The sequence below is a fragment of the Lepidochelys kempii genome, chromosome 10, assembly GCF_965140285.1.
Source record: "Lepidochelys kempii isolate rLepKem1 chromosome 10, rLepKem1.hap1, whole genome shotgun sequence".
NCBI lineage: Eukaryota > Metazoa > Chordata > Testudines > Cheloniidae > Lepidochelys > Lepidochelys kempii.
This window is the reverse complement of record NC_136389.1, coordinates 81,354,642-81,374,125: the sequence shown is the minus strand read 5'-3', so window position 1 is coordinate 81,374,125 and position 19,484 is coordinate 81,354,642. Positions and strand designations below refer to the sequence as shown.

General features: G+C 45.3%; 1 protein-coding gene across 1 annotated transcript in view; it reads left to right on the top strand.

Annotated features, from left to right (window-relative positions):
- ITGA11 (integrin subunit alpha 11) overlaps positions 1-19,484 on the top strand; it is a 75,051-nt gene that overhangs the window by 18,298 nt on the left and 37,269 nt on the right. Inside the window, exons 9-15 of the mRNA XM_078854706.1 lie at positions 2,907-3,110; positions 6,110-6,240; positions 8,466-8,632; positions 11,811-11,953; positions 14,764-14,874; positions 16,852-16,937; positions 19,229-19,436. Coding sequence (XP_078710832.1) covers positions 2,907-3,110; positions 6,110-6,240; positions 8,466-8,632; positions 11,811-11,953; positions 14,764-14,874; positions 16,852-16,937; positions 19,229-19,436 — 1,050 coding nt within the window. The remainder of the gene's footprint in view (positions 1-2,906; positions 3,111-6,109; positions 6,241-8,465; positions 8,633-11,810; positions 11,954-14,763; positions 14,875-16,851; positions 16,938-19,228; positions 19,437-19,484) is intronic.

The window sequence follows — 19,484 nt, the reverse complement described above, 5'->3', positions numbered from 1 at the left end:
GTTTTCTTTTCTTCTTTTAAATCATCCTATAGATTTTAACAGAAAATGATATGCCTGCAGTGGAAGCCATATGATTGTTCAGATGGTAACAAGGGTTCCAATGAGCTAGAAAAAGGATCGCATTCCTTACAGACTCCATGTTTCTAGACTTAAATCCCATTTTGTTTCTATAGAACCTTTTAAATATTATGGGACTTTCCATCAGAGCCTGTTCAGTCTTGGCCTGTAACGTGCGGGGCACGCTCAAAGATTGCAATGGTATAGGCTAGGAGGAAGGGACTGAGCCGTCTCATCATTAATGAGGAAGTGATTGGTGCTGGGCCAGGGCTTTTGGGCGTTAGGGCTCTGGTATCACCTGATACCAGGTGCCTGAGAGGAAAATACAAATGCCGTGATGCTGGCAGTTGACGGCACTCAACACCTCTATGAGGACGCTTAGCATCTCAGAGGCTGTGTGCTGCTTTTCCACATGTGTATTTGGTTGCAGAACTTTGCCTGTAGCAATGGGTGTTTCACAATCTCAAGCAAACCTTTTATCCAATTATTCAAGCATGTAATTGAATGAGAAAGGGAAAAAAGACATCAATGTGAGCCTTCGCGGTGGCATTTGCTGGTTCCTTGTTGCTTCGTTGTGGGAAAGGTTCTTCTAATAACATTTCAGAATTATGCTGTCTTCCTTGTTTGGGAAATTGTTTGCAGATTGCACTACCTCTGTTATGATTTCCTCTAGGATTCCAAACTCTCTGAGGTAATGACCAAAAATAGTCTCCGTACAAAGGAAGAGCCATGCCTTCTCCTACTCCTCCTCCTCTTTCTTGGACATCCTTGTAGCTTTCACAAGATTTAAAATCTTGGCAGCGCTGAAAAAAGCTGTAAGCTCAGTCTGTTTTTTATTGGCAATGCAATGGTAACATTAGATCTCCCACATTGGCACTGAGTACGTCTTGAGTACAGTAAACAGGGAAGCGCTGTTCAGGATGAGATATGTACCTGTTAGCCGGAAAGCTGATGATTTCTGTTCAGAGACGCACAGTAGCAAATGTTGCATTATTTCCATAAACCCAAACTACGATTAGCAGGAAGTGTCGCATATGCGTGGTGACTTTATGTAACCTCCAGGAGGAATGTTACATTTGAAAACAACACTTGAAAAACTCCTTTTGGTCTCAGTTTGCTTTTGGTTTATGACATAGGGAAGCCAGTAAATAATTGGTTAGGAGGATTTTGTAACAAATGTCCTCGGCTCCCAAAAAAAGCCATGTGCACTTCCTGCTCAGTGACAACTATAAACAGAGGCACTGTCCCTAGATTTTAACTCTTGAAAAGTGGAGATTGGGCGTTACCGACGGGAGGGTTCCTGGCAACTGAAGTCGTTCTCTCTCACTCTCCATCAAATGCCTGAAGTAGCTGGGTTTCAAGACCCCATTCAAGGCTCACCTGTTGGGCCCATATTTCCTTGGCTCTGGGTTGAGACATCTTACCTTAGGTTGGGTTGTTTGATAGAGGTTTGTGCAATATGGCCAGTTGATTTCCTTTTTTAATGCAAACAGCGTCGCTAGTGGCCACAGCAATGGGGGTGCCTAAAACTGAAATAATAGCAGTAATGCCGAGTAAATAAACAGAACTAATCTGACAAGTCAGGCTCTGGGAAATTGCAGGGGAAATTTCAGGCAAAATATTCACACAATTTTCTTGACTTGCTTTGGTGCCCGTGGTATTTTTATTTTTGGGGAATGTTAATGAAATCAGCAATTTGGCAATGCTGCTTGTTTTCACGGTGCAGTTTTGCTTGAAATGGGCTGTCACTCCGAAATTTGATGACCACAGCACCTGTTTTGAATTTGCAATGAAATGCAAAAACATTCAGAGCTGGAGCCAGCCTTTGCTTACACCTTCCACCCCAGGCTCACAGGCTGCAATATCCAGGGATCTGCCCAGCTGTGGAGTCCCCAGCCCCACCCTGACCCCAAAAAACCACAGTGCACAGGGCTGAAATGAGCCCCCAGCATGCAGGGCTCTGTTGTACACAGTGGGTGAGCACATGCCCATGCTTCTGAAATGCTGCGTCCCTCTCACAGCAGAACAGGGGGCAGAGTTTGCCTCAAGATGAGCAGATCTTACAGCCATATAGATACAGAATAATATTTGTATGTGCAGAAAAGATCTCAAAGCACCTGACAGATATTAATGAATTAAGCTTTACAACACCCCTATGAGGAAGGTAGGTGATCTTGCCCCTATTTTATAGATCAGTCAGCTGAGGTAAAAAGAATCTAAATGGCTTACCAAGATGTTGGAGCCAATGTTTGGTTGCGCCAAAACAAGAATCCAGGGGTCCTGATTCTCTGTTCTGACCAGGAGTCCATAATGCTTGGTGTTCTTAGTTACAAGGGGCAGCCATTTCTGTGGCACTCTTTCTTTCTTTCTTTCTTTCTTAGCTTAGGTATGTACGTGGCCCCCCTCACTACTATCTGAGCACCTCACGATCTTTGAGATCTTTTCACCTCACACCACTCCTGCTATTATCCCCATTTAACAGATGGGGAACTGAGGCACAGGGTGACAAAGTGACTTGTCCAAGGTCACATAGAAAATCTGTGTTAGAGCAGAAAATTGAACACGCGTCTCCCAAGTCTTGGGCTACTGCTCTAACCACTGAACCATTCTTTCTATCTACCTAGGGCTTTTATACTGTGCCCTGTCCTTCCACATGAAGTCAATAGCAATAACAAATCCCCTAGTCATGGATTTTCTGGCTCATCTCCCTTTGTGGAGTACAATCACTATTTAGGTTTGGGGGGGGGGTTCGTTCTGTGGGTTTTTAGGGAGTTGGTTAATTGGTTGTGTCGTGATTTGGGATTTTTTATTCCTCCATCTTCATTGCTGTTTCTCCTTCCCCTTTGAAGGACCAGTTTGTTTTCAACGGAGCTCTGAAAGATTTGCAGAGCTACCAGAATTCTAGGTTTGGCTCTTGCATTGCCTCCGTCCCTGATCTGAATCAAGACTCCTACAATGATGTCGTCATTGGTGCTCCTTTGGAAGATGACCACCAAGGAGCAATATATATCTTTCACGGCTTCAAAGAAAGTCTCCTGAAGATGTATAAGCAGGTATGGTTTCCCTTGTCCCATGGTTTCCCCGCCAGTGAATTTGAAGAATTGTGATTTTCTCCCACTTTAGGGCCCCTGAGAGTGGTATATTTAGTGGAAATGAGAATCAGGCCCTGAAAAGGGGAAAAATACGCTTTGGAATAGTTTTTGGAAATTTGACAACATTTCTGAGGTAATAGTGCCTCAGATACTCACAAGCCAGGAGTGATCTCAATTCATCTCTTCCTACCCATTTTTTCCATATCCATTTATTTCACCCTTGAGTATCACAAAGACGTTAGCAACAGGAGAGGGCTAACATGTTTAGTGTTCCTGAAAGTGAGAAGTGGCAAGAGATAGTAGTGTCATATCCTCCCTTGGTCAACCTTTCCTGAGCAAGGTCTACTGCTGATGCTATCTCATGGGCAGGGGTGGTGTCCCTAGCCTCTTTTTGCCAGAAGCAGGGAATGGGCGACAGGGGATGGATCACCTGATGATTACCTGTTCTGTTCATTCCCTCTGAAGCATCTGGCCTTGGCCACTGTCAGAAGACAGGATACTGGGCTAGATGAACCTTTGGTCTGAGCCAGTATGGCCGTTCTTACGCTCTTATGTTCTTATTGTGTTACCAGAAATCAGCGAGAGAATTAAAACGGAAGTCTCCCCACTACATTTAACGTATGTCTGCCCTGCAAGCTTCTTTTGGTGGCGGGTAGCGCACGTACGTGCATCGCGCCCCTCGCGCTGGCACAGCCGTGTAGATGGTGAGGCATGGCTTACGCAAGTGGAGCAAAGACACTCATGAAGGGGGTGAGCGTATACCTGGGTACATACCCTGCACTGCTCTCCGCTCACTCCAGCCGCGCCTTCCTGGCTACACTGCTATTTTTACCAGTGCAGTGTCCTGCTGCCTCCCTGTTCCTGGAGTCTTTCCCCACCAAAGGAAAAGACTCCGGCAGTGGGGAAAGGCTCTGGCCTAGGAGTTTCCCCACTACCTCCTCCCTGCCAGAGCTTTTCCTCGCCACAGGGAAAGGCTCTGGCATTGGGGAGCGGCGGACGGCTTTCTGCACTGCTTCCCCACTGCCAGAGTCCATCACTGACGTGTAGCTGCACATCGCAGTCTAGGCGCAGCTTGCTTTTCCCTGCGATGTGTGGCTTCACCTACTGCACACGAGGCCGACATTGGTGCGTAGTGTAGGCACAGCCCGGGAGTTAGTCGGCAAGGTAAAGTACACCAGAGGTCACTGGCAAGAGTACTTTTCAGAGAGAAGCTGCCATATACAAGAACATGGACTATCACATCACCGAACATCTGCTGTCTCTATTAGCACTTGTAATGCTTTCGCCTAGCTATCCAGTATTTTCTGTGTTTGGAAGTTAGCTTGTTTTTTCCATGAGTCACTAATTAATCAGAGAATCTTCTTTTGCCCAGATCGTTCTTAATGTCGCTTAGCAGGCTCCAATATAAAATCTTTCTCCAATGACAAAATCTGGAGGTGAAATCCTGGTGCCACTGAAGTCAAAAGGAGTTTTGGCATTGACTTCAGTGGGCCAGGATTTCACACTCGCTGTTTAATTGTTCCTTAATGTGACTGTAAAACTGGTTCCAAGATATTTCCTTCACATTTCCATGCTGAAACACATGAAATATGAAAGATGTATCAAAAAGGAATGGGATTTTGTAGAGCTTCATACAGTGGGACTGGTTTTGTAAATGAAACAGAATCATAGAAATGTTGGGGGGAAATATGTGGAAGGGATCTCAAGAGGTCATCTGGTCCATCCCCCTGCACTGAGACAGGATTAAAGTAGACCTAGACCATCTCTGACAGGTGTTTACCTTGTTCATAAAAGCCTCCAACCTGTTCTTCAAATCCTCAGTAGAACCATCCTCAAGAGGTAGGAAAAATGGCACAGCCGCCCACTTAAACTATTTTCAGTGGAAAGTTCTAAGAGTGATGCCGCTCAAAAGCAAAGGTACTGTTTTCCCAACAAATTATCTACATTTCTTTTCCTTCAGTCATTTGAAAGTGACTCACGTAGCTCTGAATGCTCTAAAGCCCATGGTTAGTTCAGTGACCTTGACTGAACGTAACACATAAGCGTGATTACTCCACAGGATCCCACTTCAATTTCTAGATCCCCTGACTTGCTCAGAAAGAAAGAGAGCAGGGAGCCTGTTTTGTAAAGCCATGAGCTCTATGTGTTAGCGACTAAGGCCTGACTGACATAGACACAGGATCATTCTCTTGCACTGGCAAGTGAATTTATGTGCATTCACACCCATGTGTACCCATCTTCATGCACATATACTCACACTCATGCACCCACACACATGCTTGTGCATGTTCCCACATACAAATGCATACATGTGCTCACACGTATGTTTTCACGCACACATGTTCATGCTCACAAATATACTTTCATCTTTACACACTGCCATTCGTGCTAGATTCCCAACAAATGAGTCTGAATGGAGGTCTGAAGGTAGTGCACCAAACCCACAAGGGAGTTCATCGCCTGAAGTGAGAGATCCTAACAGCTAAAACCCACGCTGGAATACAGTACTGGAATGCAAGAACTGCTGGGGAACTGAGTCAAGAAGTCAGAGAAATGACTCGTTCAATATTAGTATTGTTGGAGTGAGCGAAAGGAGGAGGACTGGATGCAGAAGACTCCATTCAGATGGTATCACACTACTCAGTTCAGGAAACTTAACACATTCCACCAGAGATATGTGTGAAGAAAACTTGGTGCCTGCTGGTGGGACAAAGTAACCAATGGTGACGTGTTACAAAGGACTGGCCAACAGAGTGCAGAGGCAATGGTTCGAGAAAGAAGGCTGAAGTGGTTTGAAGTGGATATGTTGAGTGGATGTCAAGAAACGGGGCATTAGACAGACGGAGAGGGAAACGCCGGCTTGTCTCATGAGTGACAAGGCACAAGAGTATAAAATAATAGTAATCGTAATAGAATACTCAAAACGAGAGTGGATTTCTTTTTTTTTTTGTGCGTTTCAGAGAATAGCAGCCTCAGACCTTCTTCCAGGCCTGATGTATTTTGGATGCAGTATCCATGGACAACTAGATCTAAATGAAGATGGCCTCATAGACCTGGCAATTGGCTCCTTTGGAAGTGCTGTGCTCTTATGGTAGGTTATGCCTCCGGGTTCTGTTACTGCCTTCTTACCAAAGTTCATTGAAATATGTTGTCATTTAGGGGAACAACTGATTCTCCAGGAATCTGACCAGTTTTATACCCTTAAAAAGCGCTGTAATATTCTACAGTAATGATCCAATATACTTAGGCTTGGAGAATTTGATTTTTTTGTGTGTGATTTTGACAGATATCAATTTTTTTTTTTGTATTTTTATCAATTCAAATGTATTACAGTTATGCAAAATTATGGGTTGTCAGCATTTTTTTATTGGTATCCATTTACATTTTCACAGCAGTGGGAAATTATAGGGGAGGGTCAGACAATAATTACTCAATGACAGTAGTCATTAGGATTCAAAAAGTTAAAGCTTTATAATCCTTAAACCACAAATTGTCAATAGCATATGTCAAAATATACAAAGTAAACACAGTTCAATCAAATTTTAGTGAGTTCTCGAGCAGCATTTTTCTTACTTTGCCTATCTGTAAATTTCAGTTATTCTTGATTGAAAGATTTTTAGGTTTTTTTTATGGTTTGTGTGTGTACAGTGAAATCAACACTTACCAATAAAGATTTAATTCTTCCAAGCCTAAATTTCCTCAGAACCAGCAGGGTTCTGGACCGTTCCTGTAGAATGGTGTTGGAAATGTAGCTGTGTATGAAAAGATGTCAAAACATCACTGAATTTCTTAATTAATTCCCCAGGAGTTTCAACCAAAAACCAAACTTCATGTTGTTTCCCAAAGCTCTCTTGGTTTTATTTAATTAATAAATGAATACATCAAAGCCTTAATTAATGTTCGGAAAGCACCTTGAGGGCAGGTGGACAGACTCTCAGCTGATGTAAATTACCACAGCTCAGTGGAGCTGCATGAATTTTATACCACCTGGGGATCTGTCCTGAAAAGTGCTATCCACTTGCAGAGGACCAAATTCTTCTCTCAGTTGTGAGCATGCAACTCCATAGAAGCCAATGGGATTGCACAGGAGAACTTGGCTGTACATTCATTAGTGTTATTCTTCACCTACCAGTCTGCAGTAATTTCCTCTCCTGAATTAGGGTGACCAGATAGCAACTGTGAAAAAACGGGACAGGGGGTGGTGGGTTACAGGCGCCTATATAAGCAAAAGTCCCCAAAAAAGGGACTGTCCCTTTAAAAACAAGGCATCTGGTCACTGTACCCCGATTCCCAGTTGAAGACTGATCATTGTACAATAGTAGTATGTCATCACTTGAGGCCATGCTTAGTCATGTGACACAGCCCTGCATAGCGCTCGCATTCCTTGCTGTTCTCCTGGTCACGTCTCCTCCTATCGCACGTCTAATTCATCACTTGAGCCTCTTCAAGTTCCTGAATTTCCTGCCGGTGCCTTCATCCTCAGTCACCACCTTGGAGTGTCTGTATTAAAGAGGGGTTGCTGCAGCTAGGTGGGGGTGTCATATGTAGGTAGGGTGACCAGATGGCAAGTGTGAAAAATCGAGACGTGGGTGGGGGGTTATAGGCACCTATTTAAAATGAAGCCCCCAAATATCAGGACTGTCCCTATAAAATCGGGACATCTGGTCACCCTACGATGTAGTCAGGAGGAGGCTGCTGTGGTTTGGGCTATGCAGGGGTGCGGCAGAAGCCCCCGTGCCCCAATCCCGCTCTGCTCCCTGGCAGCAGCGCTGGGCAGACAGGCAAGGGGAGGAAGCCCCAGCCCCCAAACCCAGGCTGTGGCCCGGGACTGGAGGAGCCCTGGCTTCCTGCCACGGCCTCAGGGCTGGGAGAGCTCTCACTCCCCACTACAGCCCCAGGGCCTTGGCGAGATGCAGGGGCGGGGGCAGGCAGAGCTTTTCCGGTCTTGGGGCCGCAGTGGCGGGGGAGAAATGAGCAAATGGGAGGCCACAGTGGGGGACAGAATGGAGCAGGACCATGGGTGGAACAGGGGCAGGGCCGTGGGGGAAAGGGGCAGAACCGTAGTGGAGCTGTGGGAGGGGCCGTAGTCAGAAGGGGCAGAATGGGGGCAGGACTGCAGGTGGAAGGTGTGAGGAGTGGGCCTTCTGACTTGCTCTGCTCCAGGGCCCCACAAAACCTTAATCTGCATCTGGATGGGATGCTTCACATCTTACTCCAGGGTGGGCCCTGCAAAACATATGTGTAGAGACCCATTTAGGTGTCCAAAGAGGAGCCACAGCACTGCGGTATAACTCGTGTACCTTGTTCCCACCCTAGGTCTCGCAGTGTTGTCCAGGTCAATGCCAGCATTAGGTTTGAACCCTCCAAAATCAACATCTTTAACAAAGACTGCAAGCGAAACGGGAAGGACGCCACCTGCATGTCTGCATTTGTCTGCTTCACTCCCGTCTTCCTCTCGACCCATTTTCAGACAGCAAGTGTGGGTAAGCGAAGGCTCCCGCTCTGATTTCCCCACTGCTCTTGTGAAAATCGACCTTGTCGGTTTGTCTTTACCTGGCCTGCATTGGTAAGAGCACTGCCAAGCTGCTCTTGTCTATTCGCGGGAGAGGAAAACGAGCTAAGAGCTTGTTAGGCGCAGGGTAGCGCTAAAAGCTTGTGCTCAGCCGCATCTGCCCTGGCCCTTTCTCGACCCAGACCCCACCCCTTTTCGACCTGCACACTGGCAAGTAACGGAGTAGATGTGCCGCGCCCTTTAGATCTACCGCTACTCAGTGCAGGGGGTTGCACCTAGAACGTAACCCTATTAGCATCTATGTGTAACCTCCGCTCACCCCTCCACTGGGGTGCAAAGTCTGGCAGTTCCTCCTGTGCACTCTGCAGGCACTTGCAAAATCCAAGCTTTGCCATTAGAAACCGGTGGAAATTGGCACATAAGGTGAGCAAGGGGCTCTTGTTACCAACAGTCCACGCAAACCCCTGTAGGTCACTGTGTTTGTAAAAATGATCCCAGTCCTCAGGGAGATTAGCATGGTCAGCTCTCACCATCAAGCAGAAAATGCAAGATGGAACAACAATTAATCGCTGTGCAAGTTTTATTAAAGAAAATAAGCGTAGATTGGAAAATGTGTGGAGGTTCTGGGGACTGTGATGTAGAGGGAATAGTGGGACCCCAGCCTCCCTGAAAGGAGGGTGCACAGCACAGTCTACCCAGCGCTTGTTCTGAGTGTCGTCGAATTCCTTCAGGATTGACCTCTGCTCTGATCTTCTTAAAGATCAAGAAGCAAGGCCGACTAGGCTGCAGAGTTAAGTCTCTCACCTGGCTACTGCCGTGCTCTGGGACATCCTGCTTTACAAAGGGAGTCCTCCCAAAGATGTGCTGTGGGAATTGTCAAGGTTCTTGTGGGTGAGAGTTTGCTGCCTTGGTCTTGCATCCGCACAGTACATCTGTGGGCCAGATGCCTACATACTTGGCTAACATCACAAAGAGCCTTTATGAGCTGGTCGATCCTGCTTGGCTTTAAAACACCGCTCCCTGCTATGACCTGGAGTCTTCACACAGGATGCCTAGGACTCAGCTAGAACAAAGAGGAAGCAAAAGCAGCATGGCCTATAATAACCCCCCAACAATGTATAGTAAAATGCTGCAACCAGGGCTTAGGTTATGCATGAAATCATGTCCCCAGTGAAGGCAATGGCAAAATTCCCATTGATTTCCCTGGGGCCAGGATTTTCCTCTATAATGATCAAGGCTGATATTCTGTGTGTAACTCACCCTGTAATTTTAGAGCTTGCAGAAGAGGGTGTCCCAGAAATGTGTTAGAAGGGAGAGGAGATGCAAAGGGCTATCTCTCAGCAGTACAGTGCTGCTGAGGGACAAAGGAAACAAGAGAAGAAAGAAGCTGAATTCTGAATGTGTTAGACTTTGGATCGTCAGTCTCCTTTTAGCATTGCACTAGCAGGGTATTTGGTCCTGGCACAGCACTAACACAGGCCATTTGGGGGTTTGTCGTGGTGTGGGGGAAGGGGGAGGATGTACAACAATATTTAAGAATAAAAATGCTCTCTCATTACGTATGTAAGGGATGGCGTGCAAAACAGAAAGGGTACTTTCAGAACCAGTGCAGTGCATTGTGTGGCTAGATAGCAGACAAATGTTTAAACAGCCTGTGTATTATTAATCTGTGTCCTGAAATGACCCTTTTATATGGTGGATTGTTGAAACAGGAATGTAAATACATCTAGAATGTCTGTTAAAAAGCCTAAAGTGGCTCCAGAATCCCAAATCCCTGACTCCCAGGTTCTCAGGTATTGCTGTTGTTCCTTTTCCTTGTGCGTTTCCCCTCTGATCTCACCACAGTTATCCATAACTTTTGTAACCTATAGATCAGATTACTGAAGTGTGCACTACAGGGGGCTACTCTTAGACACCTGAGAGCATCAGCTGGTGGAGAGTCCAGCTGCTTGTCTGCTTGATATATTCGTCACATGGAGCATATTAGACATGTAGTCTGGTTTCCAGTGCTATTCATGGGATTAATTTCGATTTGTTAAGCCCTTCATACCCTAGCCTGGGTCTAGGCTGCCTTAGAAACTACCTCTCTTTCTGACCATTGAGCTCGTCTTCTGCTAACAGCCCCTTGATTTTAATTCTGGGAGACCACTGGCTCAGTGGACTGTTCATGACTCACCACTCTGGAATTTACTTCCTCTGCTAGCCAGCCTAACAAAGCCTACACCTAGATGTCCATCTCATCTTCTGATCCTTGGCTGGAATGGCATGATTGATGGGACTGCCTTTGTGCTTTGCTTCCTCCCCTACCAAGGTGTTCATTGTAAAGATGTTGTGGTGATTCGGATGTACAAGAGCTGAGCTCCAAAGCTTGTAGATGGTGCATGTTACAGCGTTAGGCAGAAACATACATAAACAAATCATTTTGGGCACCAGCTGGCTGACACAATGGACAGGGTTCCATATGTGCAGATACAGTACGATGTGAGGGCTGTCTGTTTATATCTTACAACAGTGGTTCTCAACCAGGGGACCGGGGGCCGAGAGCAGGGTTCAGGGAGGCCACCAAGCAGAGCCAGCATTAGACTCACTGGGGTCAAGGGTAGAAAGCCAAAGCCCCACGGCCTGGGGCTGAAGCCCAGGGCCCTGAGCCCTGCCACTCGGAGCTGAAGCCGAAGCCTGGGCAATGAGGCTCCAGCAGAGCCCCTGTGGTGTAGGGCCCCAGCAGGCAATTGCCCTGCTTGCTACCCCTTGATGTCAGCCCTCGCTTTTAGATGCAGAAAACCAGTTGTTGTGGCACAGGTGGGCTGTGGAGTTTTTATAGCACGTTGTGGGGGCCTCAGAAAGAAAAAGATTGAGAACTGCTGCCTTACATGACCTGCGATTCGGCCAGCTTCTTAAAAGGGCAAATTGGCAACAACCAAAAGTTGCCTTCAGTCCTCTGAATTAGCATCTTGTTTTTAAAAAGGGGGCTTTGATAAGCTCTGCTGATGTCATTTTGACTCCATGCATTGACAATTCATAGATGTTCGTTTTATTCTGGTAGGAGAATGTTGATTTGTGCTCTAGGAAAGGATGGGGCAGAGCGGAGGCTTTGCCACATAAAAACATAACAGTAGAAAGAAATCAGAATCAAACATTTCCCTTTTCAGGATTAAAATACAATGCCACCATTGACGAACGAAGGTACACGCCACGGGCTCATCTGGATGAAAATAGCGACCGGCACACTCATAGGCTGGTCACATTGTCTGCAGGACAAGAACACTGTGACAAGCTAAATTTTCACGTCTTGGTAAGTATTTTCATGCAAAACAGAATCACATCAGGAAGCAGACATATAAACCAAGCGGAAGTGCCTCGAGTACATCACATGGCTGGAAACCAAGCTAAACTTTATCTCCAAGTCCGGATTTATTATTGTTGGGTTTGATGTGGTTAAGGATGAAATCCGCTTGAGAGAGCTGCTGAAGTTTTATAGCTGCTCAGTCTGCCATGTGAACCAGTAAGGGACCTGAACTCCTCCCAATCCCTAGTTATTTTTTCCTAAAAGCCTTTTATCATTTCAGTGCTGTAATCTACGGAATTCATACCGATCACGTTTGAGGACCAGTCCCAATGGTTCTGAACTCAGTACAAACACACCCGGTGACTTTGATTCAGGACCAAATGTTTTCATTTGGCTTCCCAGACTTTTTCACTTTGTGCACTTCTCCTACCAGTAGGCTCCTCTTGCTCTTGGGTTAGAAGCCAATTAAAGTTTCTGCATAGCAGAGCCCAGCCAAGAAAGAAATATGATAAAACTGACCAAACTAAATGATGGGAAATTACTCACAAGTGGAGATAGATCTTAACAAAAGCCTGGATCCATATACCCTCAGATTTTGGGGAAATTTGGATTGTGATCTTGAGCTGAAATTCACAGTTAGCCAGGCCAAATCCCCAGACTCAAACTTCTGTGAAATTTGGGGAAGTTTGCTTCTGAAGTTTGAATCTGAGTGAGTGATTTGCATTCATTTCTGCTCATAAGTTTCTCTCTGGCATTATTTTCTAGAGCCAGATATCCAAAAGTCACACACACACATATAAACATCTGCACCTTTGTTTCTGGTCCATTAAGTCAAGGGCAGCCAGTATGTCTCTCTATACGCAGTTGATACAGTTTGGGAAATCTGGTGTGGTATAAACAATCACTCTTTGTGATGATCAACTGTTTCAAAGCGGATGTTCTGCACTCCTAAGTACCCCTTTCACTTCTACACACACACACACACACACACACTCCCCTCACATTTTATTTGTATAGGTCAGGAGGCATGCATGCAATCTCAGAGCAGTAAGAGGCTGTGTTTGTTGTCTCACCTCTGTAATGTCCTTTAGCTGTGAGATAAAAGAAGACGAATGCAAAGTCTGTTAAACTGTGATACATTTACTTTGTAAAAAATTGTTCCACCATGGTTCGGTTTGTGTTTTCATTGCACCCAACTATTCCTGTGGAAAACATCTTCAAATTTTTAATGATGTATTAGAGAGGCTACAAAAGCAGAAAACCCAGTAATAATGGGGGATTTCAACGATCCTCATATTGACTGGTTATATGTCACCTCAGGAAGGGATGCCTAGATAAAATTTCTAGACACATGAAATGACTGCTTCTTGGAGCAGCGTGTCCTGGAACCCACAAGGGAAGAGGCAATTCTTGATTTAGTCCTAAATGGAACACAGGATCTGGTCTAAGAGTGAATATAGCTGAATCACTTAGTAATAATGACCATAAAGTAATTACATTTAACATCCTTATAGGGGGGAAAATGCCAAAGAAACCCAGCACAGTAGCATTTAACTTCAAAAAGGAGAACTACACAAAAATGAGGAAGCTAATTAAATGGAAATTAAAAGGAACAGTCACAAGGGTGAAATGCCTTCAAACTCATGGAGACCATTTAAAAACACCATCAGAGGGGCTCAAATTAAATGTATACTCCAAAATAAAAAAACAGGAAGGAGGCTGAAAAAGTGCCACCATGGTGAAGAGCAGAGTAAAAGAGACAGTTAGAGACAAAAAGACGTCTTTTAAAAATTGGAAGTCAAATCCTAGTGAGGAAAATAGAAAGGAGCACAAACCCTGGCAAGTCAAGTTTAAAAGTGTAATAAAACAGGCCCAAAAAGAATTTGAAGACCAACTGGCTAAGAACACAAAAACTAATAGCAAATATTTTGTTAAGTACCTCAATGTTGATAAATGCAAAGTAAGGCACATGGGAAAAAATAATCCCAACTATACATACAAAATGATGGGGGTCTAAATTAGATGTTACCACTCAAGAAAGAGACCTTGAAGTCATGGTGGGTAGTTCCCCGAAATCATCAACTCAATGTGTAGTGGCAATCAAAAAAGCTAACAGAATGTTAGGAACTATTAGGAAAGGGATAGATAATAAAACAGAAAATATCATAATGCCACTGTACAGAGCCATGGTATAACTCACAGCTTGAATTCTGCATGCAGTTCTGATCACCCCATCTCAAAAAGATATAATAGAATTGGAAATGGTGCAGACAAGGACAACAAAAATGATTAGGGATATAGAACAACTTCCGTATGAGGAGAGATTTAAAAGACCGGGATTGTTCATTTTAGAAAAGAGATGAGTGAGGGGAATATGATTGAGGCCTATAAAATCATGAATGGGGTGGAGAAAGTGAATGGGAAAGTGTTATTTACCCCTTCACATAACACAAGAACCAGGGGTCACCCAATGAAATTAATAGGCAGCAAGTTTACAACAAACATAAGGAAGGATTTCTTCACACAACACACAGTCAACCTGTGGAACTCATTGCCAGAGGATGTTGTAAGGTTCAAAAAAGAATTAGCCAAGATGGTCAGGGACACAACTGCATACTCAGGGTGTCCCTAAACCTCTGACTGCCAGAAGCCGGAACTGAACAACAAGGGATGGATCACTCAAAATTACTCTGTTCTATTCATTCTCTCTGAAGCATCTGGCACTGGCTACTATCAGAGACAGCATAGTGGGCTAGATGGACCACTGGTCTGACCCAGTATGGCCGTTCTTATGTTCTTATTTTCTCTGCCTCTAGGACACAGCAGACTATGTGAAGCCTGTGACATTTTCAGTCGAATATAGGCTGGAGAATCCCGACCACGGTCCCATGATGGATGATGGCTGGCCAACTGGATTTAAAGTCTCTGTACGTAATGGTCACTGCACTTGGCGGAAAGTACTCTGCGTGGGATAGCCCCCTGCAGAATCAGTCTGAGCAATAGTCTGCACTAATTATCTATAGCACCTTTCACCCAAGGATCTCAAAGCTCTTTATGGAGGTGGCTAAGGTATATTCTCACCATTTTATAGATGAGGAAACTGAGGTGCAGAGAGGCTGTGTGAGTGGCCTAAGGTCACATAGGGTTTGTCTGTACTTTGAGCCGGCTACTCTTAGTTTTAGCCCGGGGATGTCTCCTCCCGCTGCAAATCACATCCCCAACTCGAAGTGTAGACATGCAGACGGCCAGCCGGTGATAGAGTCATAAGGAGAAACCAGGTCTCCTGACTCTCAACTGCTGGAGCACGCCTGCTCCAGTAAATCTCAGTGATATCCTACCTGCACAATGCATATTTGTTATTCCTTTCTCTGTGAACCATGGCACATATGAGAATCCATGTTATTGGTATCACTTAGAGCCTTATCCTCACTCACATCAGAGCCAGTGGTATTAAAACCTTGTCCCCTGGCTTTGACAGGAGAAGCAAAATTGTCAATGGTTAACCATAAAGGGCTGGATTCCATGGTCCAGCAAGTTCACTTTGTGCCACTTCGGCCTACATGGAGCAAAACAAACCTAAGCACCCAGTGAGTGTCACTGGCAGATTCCCCTGGTACAGGGGAGATTAGTGCAAAGCTGGTAGGAACAACTCCATCACCTCCCGTGCCAGAAACTAGCCCCCTGGCATAAGGGGAGGAAAGGGCACAGCCATACAGGGGGTGTCATAGGAACAGTCTCTGCTGTCCCTATTCTCCAGTTTCCCAAGGGATCGTGTAGCAGTGGCATAAGTTAAAACCACCCCCTGGAGCCAGGCAGCTCTGCAGAGAATAGAAAATCAACTCAAAAGTGTGCAATACCAGTACGCTCCCCTGTTGCAGAGCCAATCTGATAAGAGCAGCCCTGGGGCTCTTATGTTCAACTATTACCCTGTGGAGATATCATTCTAAATCTTTGGCAGGTAGCTAAGACTTATGGGTCAGGGGGTTTCCCATGCACGTGCCTTCCATTTCACAGAGGGACCCATGGCTGTGTTTGCAAGAGGTGGGGTGCTAACCCCAGATCCTAACCGAAGTGCCTACACTCTGCCTATCCCAGATCCTCCTGTAATTCCAGCTGGGTACAGTATTCTTCACTTCCTGTCCTAAACTCTTGTGTAACATTGCTGCACTCTGCTAAACCACCGACACGTTATACCATGAAGGCTGCTTCTGTGGGAGACAAAGTGACCCCTTGAGTATAGTTTGTAAAGCACTTTATGGTCCCTCACAGCAAAAGATGCTGTAGACATGTTACACTATTATTATAATCTCTAAACATTTTGGGCTAGATCCTCACCTGGTGTAAATTAGCATAGTCCAGTTGACGTCAATGATGGAGCCACACTGATTTCCGCCAACTGAGCATCTGCCACGTAGAGTTTTAAAAATCATAGTAGCAATAGCTTAATTAGTGTGAACAAAGGAGGCAGAGAGAGAGAGAGAGAGAGAAAGAGAGAGAAGGTAGCTGATAATGGAGTGTATATTCCAGGTGAGCTTAGACAGAAAGCAGGAAGTCTTTGAAAGTCGGGTGTATGGTTTGTACTGACGTTTGAAATATTTGTGCTCTAGATTGGAATTAAAAAGCAAAACCAAAGCAATCTGAATGATAAACTTGGTGGTCGGCTAATTTATCCCTTAACTCAATACTTTTGCACCTTTACCTTTCCAATGGGCAGATGATCAAGAATCTCTCTTGTATTGTTTATTTTTATTGTATTAATTTTTTTGTTGTTTTAAAGCATTTAGTTTGTGGCTTTGATTGACTAAAAATCGCAACCGTGGGTGCACAGTGCATGAAAACTCTGCTCAGCACATGCTGTGCACGTCAAAACGCCGTTTGGATTTCTCTTGCCATTTCCCCTTAAGGTGCCTTTCTGGAATGGATGCAATGAGGATGAACACTGTGTCCCTGATCTGGTCCTTGATGCTAAAAATGATATTCCAACTGCCACGTGAGTAGATAATCCAGATTAAATTGTCCTGCTAACCAGGAAATCATGTCACGAAATGCAGGGGATTGCTGAAATCAGATCACAGGTTTAGCTTTCCTCATTACAGATTTGTATATTTCATTCATTTTCACGCTTTCTCTTTGATTTTACTTGTATTTTACAGCCCCTAGCAAAGTCCAGTAAATTAACTTCCCTTCCTCCCTCCACTCCCCAGCCCTATTGCCTCCCCTACCCCCAGTCTGGCAGTGCACGCCCCACCCAGGAGAACACCTCTTCCCGGGCACACATGTGCAGTGTGTTGGTGATGGACGATACAACTAATGTCTCACACTATGGTGACAAGCCCCAGGGAAACCTGTCCATAAATACACAAAAAATGCTGCTCTCACCCACTTGGCAATTATGGGTTTGATGACTACAGCAGAAACAAGTTTACATTTAGTGTCCTGGGGTCACTTACAAAATCTTCCTAGTAAAGGTTCTCTAGGAGGAGAAAACCTCTCGCTGCTCTCTTTGCAGTTTGATTTTGGTTCCTGTAATATAATAATTAGTGACTGTGATTCCCAGGCATGTTTGGGCCTAAAAGAGTCCTTGTGCTTGGAGTAATTTTAAACATTGATACTGGGAAGATAGAGGTGTAGAGAATATTTGTGTCCATACCTAACGCAGCAACTGTGTTCAGAAACCATGCTCAGTAGTCGCTAGGGGAGTAGTCTACAGCAGCGGTTCTCAAAATGTAGTAACCCGAGGACCCCCATTTTGATTTAAAATTTTTTGCGGACCCCCAAGCCAGCTTCTAATTTTCCCCGGGGGGGCTCAACCCCTGCTCAGCCCCAAGCCCCGCCCCCACTCCACCTCTTCCCCCAAGGCCCCACCCCTGCCCCTCCTGCACCCCTGCCCCTCCTCTTCCCTGCCTCGTTCCACCCCCTCCCCCGAGCATGCCCCATCCCCACTCCTCCCCCTCCCTCCCAGCGCCTCCTGCACACCACTGAACAGCTGTTCCGCAGCCGGCAGAAGGCACTGGGAGGAAAGGGAAGGAGTTGATCAGCGGGGCTGGCAGTCCGAGACATGACTCGTGTCCCCTGGAGCCAGACATGACTCACAGAGCCCCTGGAGTACCCTCATTCTGCGGACCCCAGTTTGAGAACCTCTGGTCTACAGCATGGTTTTTGTTAGCATGATTGTCTATAAGTGTCCCAATGCTCCTAGAGAGAATTTTCACTTTCACAAGTGCCCCTTGTGGCAGAGCAAGGGATAGCAAAAGTGGGCTTTCAAGAGGGGTCTTCTCCAGATCTCCTTGGCTTCACAGTGTCTTCTGTTGAGGACCATTGGTGAGAAGAAATACTGTATAGGAAATGCACGTGCACACTAATGAAATAGAAACATGATTGAGTTGCTATTCTTTCTTCAAAGCTTAGAGGGTTTTTTTATCTTGCCAGAGCTGAGCTGAATGTCAGTAAATAATGCATCCCAGCTACTTCCCCTCCAGTGGCAGGGGATGTTCCCTGTCCCCACTATACTGGACTCTCCAATTTGGAACTCATTCTTTTCCTCCCTAAGGCATCTGGCATGTAGCAATCTACCGCCCTGTAAAGGAGACTTCATTAATCCTCCAAATGCAGTGATGCACAACTTGTTCATCTACATGAAATATGCTTGCAAGCCTGTCAGCCCTGATTTTCAAACAGGGCCTCTGATTTCTTCGACCTGCAAAACGGTTATGCGTGCAGCAGTACATACAAAAACCCCTATTTTGGTTGAACCGATATGCATTTGTGTACCCAGGTTGGTAGCTGAGTATCAACGTTCATGGCCAAATGCAAGCGTGCCTACAGTTTTGCTGACATGCTAACATTTGCACACATTTTTAGGGGCTGGTTTAAAGGCATCTGAAAACTTAGCCCATACTATTCGTGTCTAATACATTAAGCACATACAGCTGTTGTCCAGAGCGTCTCACATTCATTCTAATAGCTGGACGCAAAGACAGCATCTCCAGCGTGCTTATGTACAAACTGATCACTATGTTTATTTAACCAGCTTAAATGCAGTAGAAAAGATACACCTTCATTTACCTAACTGGAGCAGCTCAGAGCTTAACTTCCTGTGTGTCGATGCAAACTAATCGTGTGAACTGCCTCCTATGTCCGCAGATAAGCTCTTGGGTGTATAAGGAGCCCCTGATTATATAAGATCTTATGTGCTATGTGTTCTCCAAAGCTTTCACAGATGAAGTCCTCTGATCACAGTGCCAACCTGGCCGCTGGTTTAATGCTGTGCTTTTCTTGCAGGGAGTATTGCAGAAGAGTACTGAGAAAGTCACCATCGGATTGCACCGCCTACACACTATCTTTTGATACCTCCGTTTTTATCATAGAGAGCACGAGGAGGAGGGTGGCTGTAGAAGCTACGCTGGAGAACAAAGGCGAAAATGCATATAGCACCGTCCTCAACATTTCCTTCTCAAGAAATCTGCAGTTTGCTAGCTTGATTCAGAAGGTAAGAACACCTTTAGAGTCTTCTCCGGTTGGCACTTGTGTTGGGAGC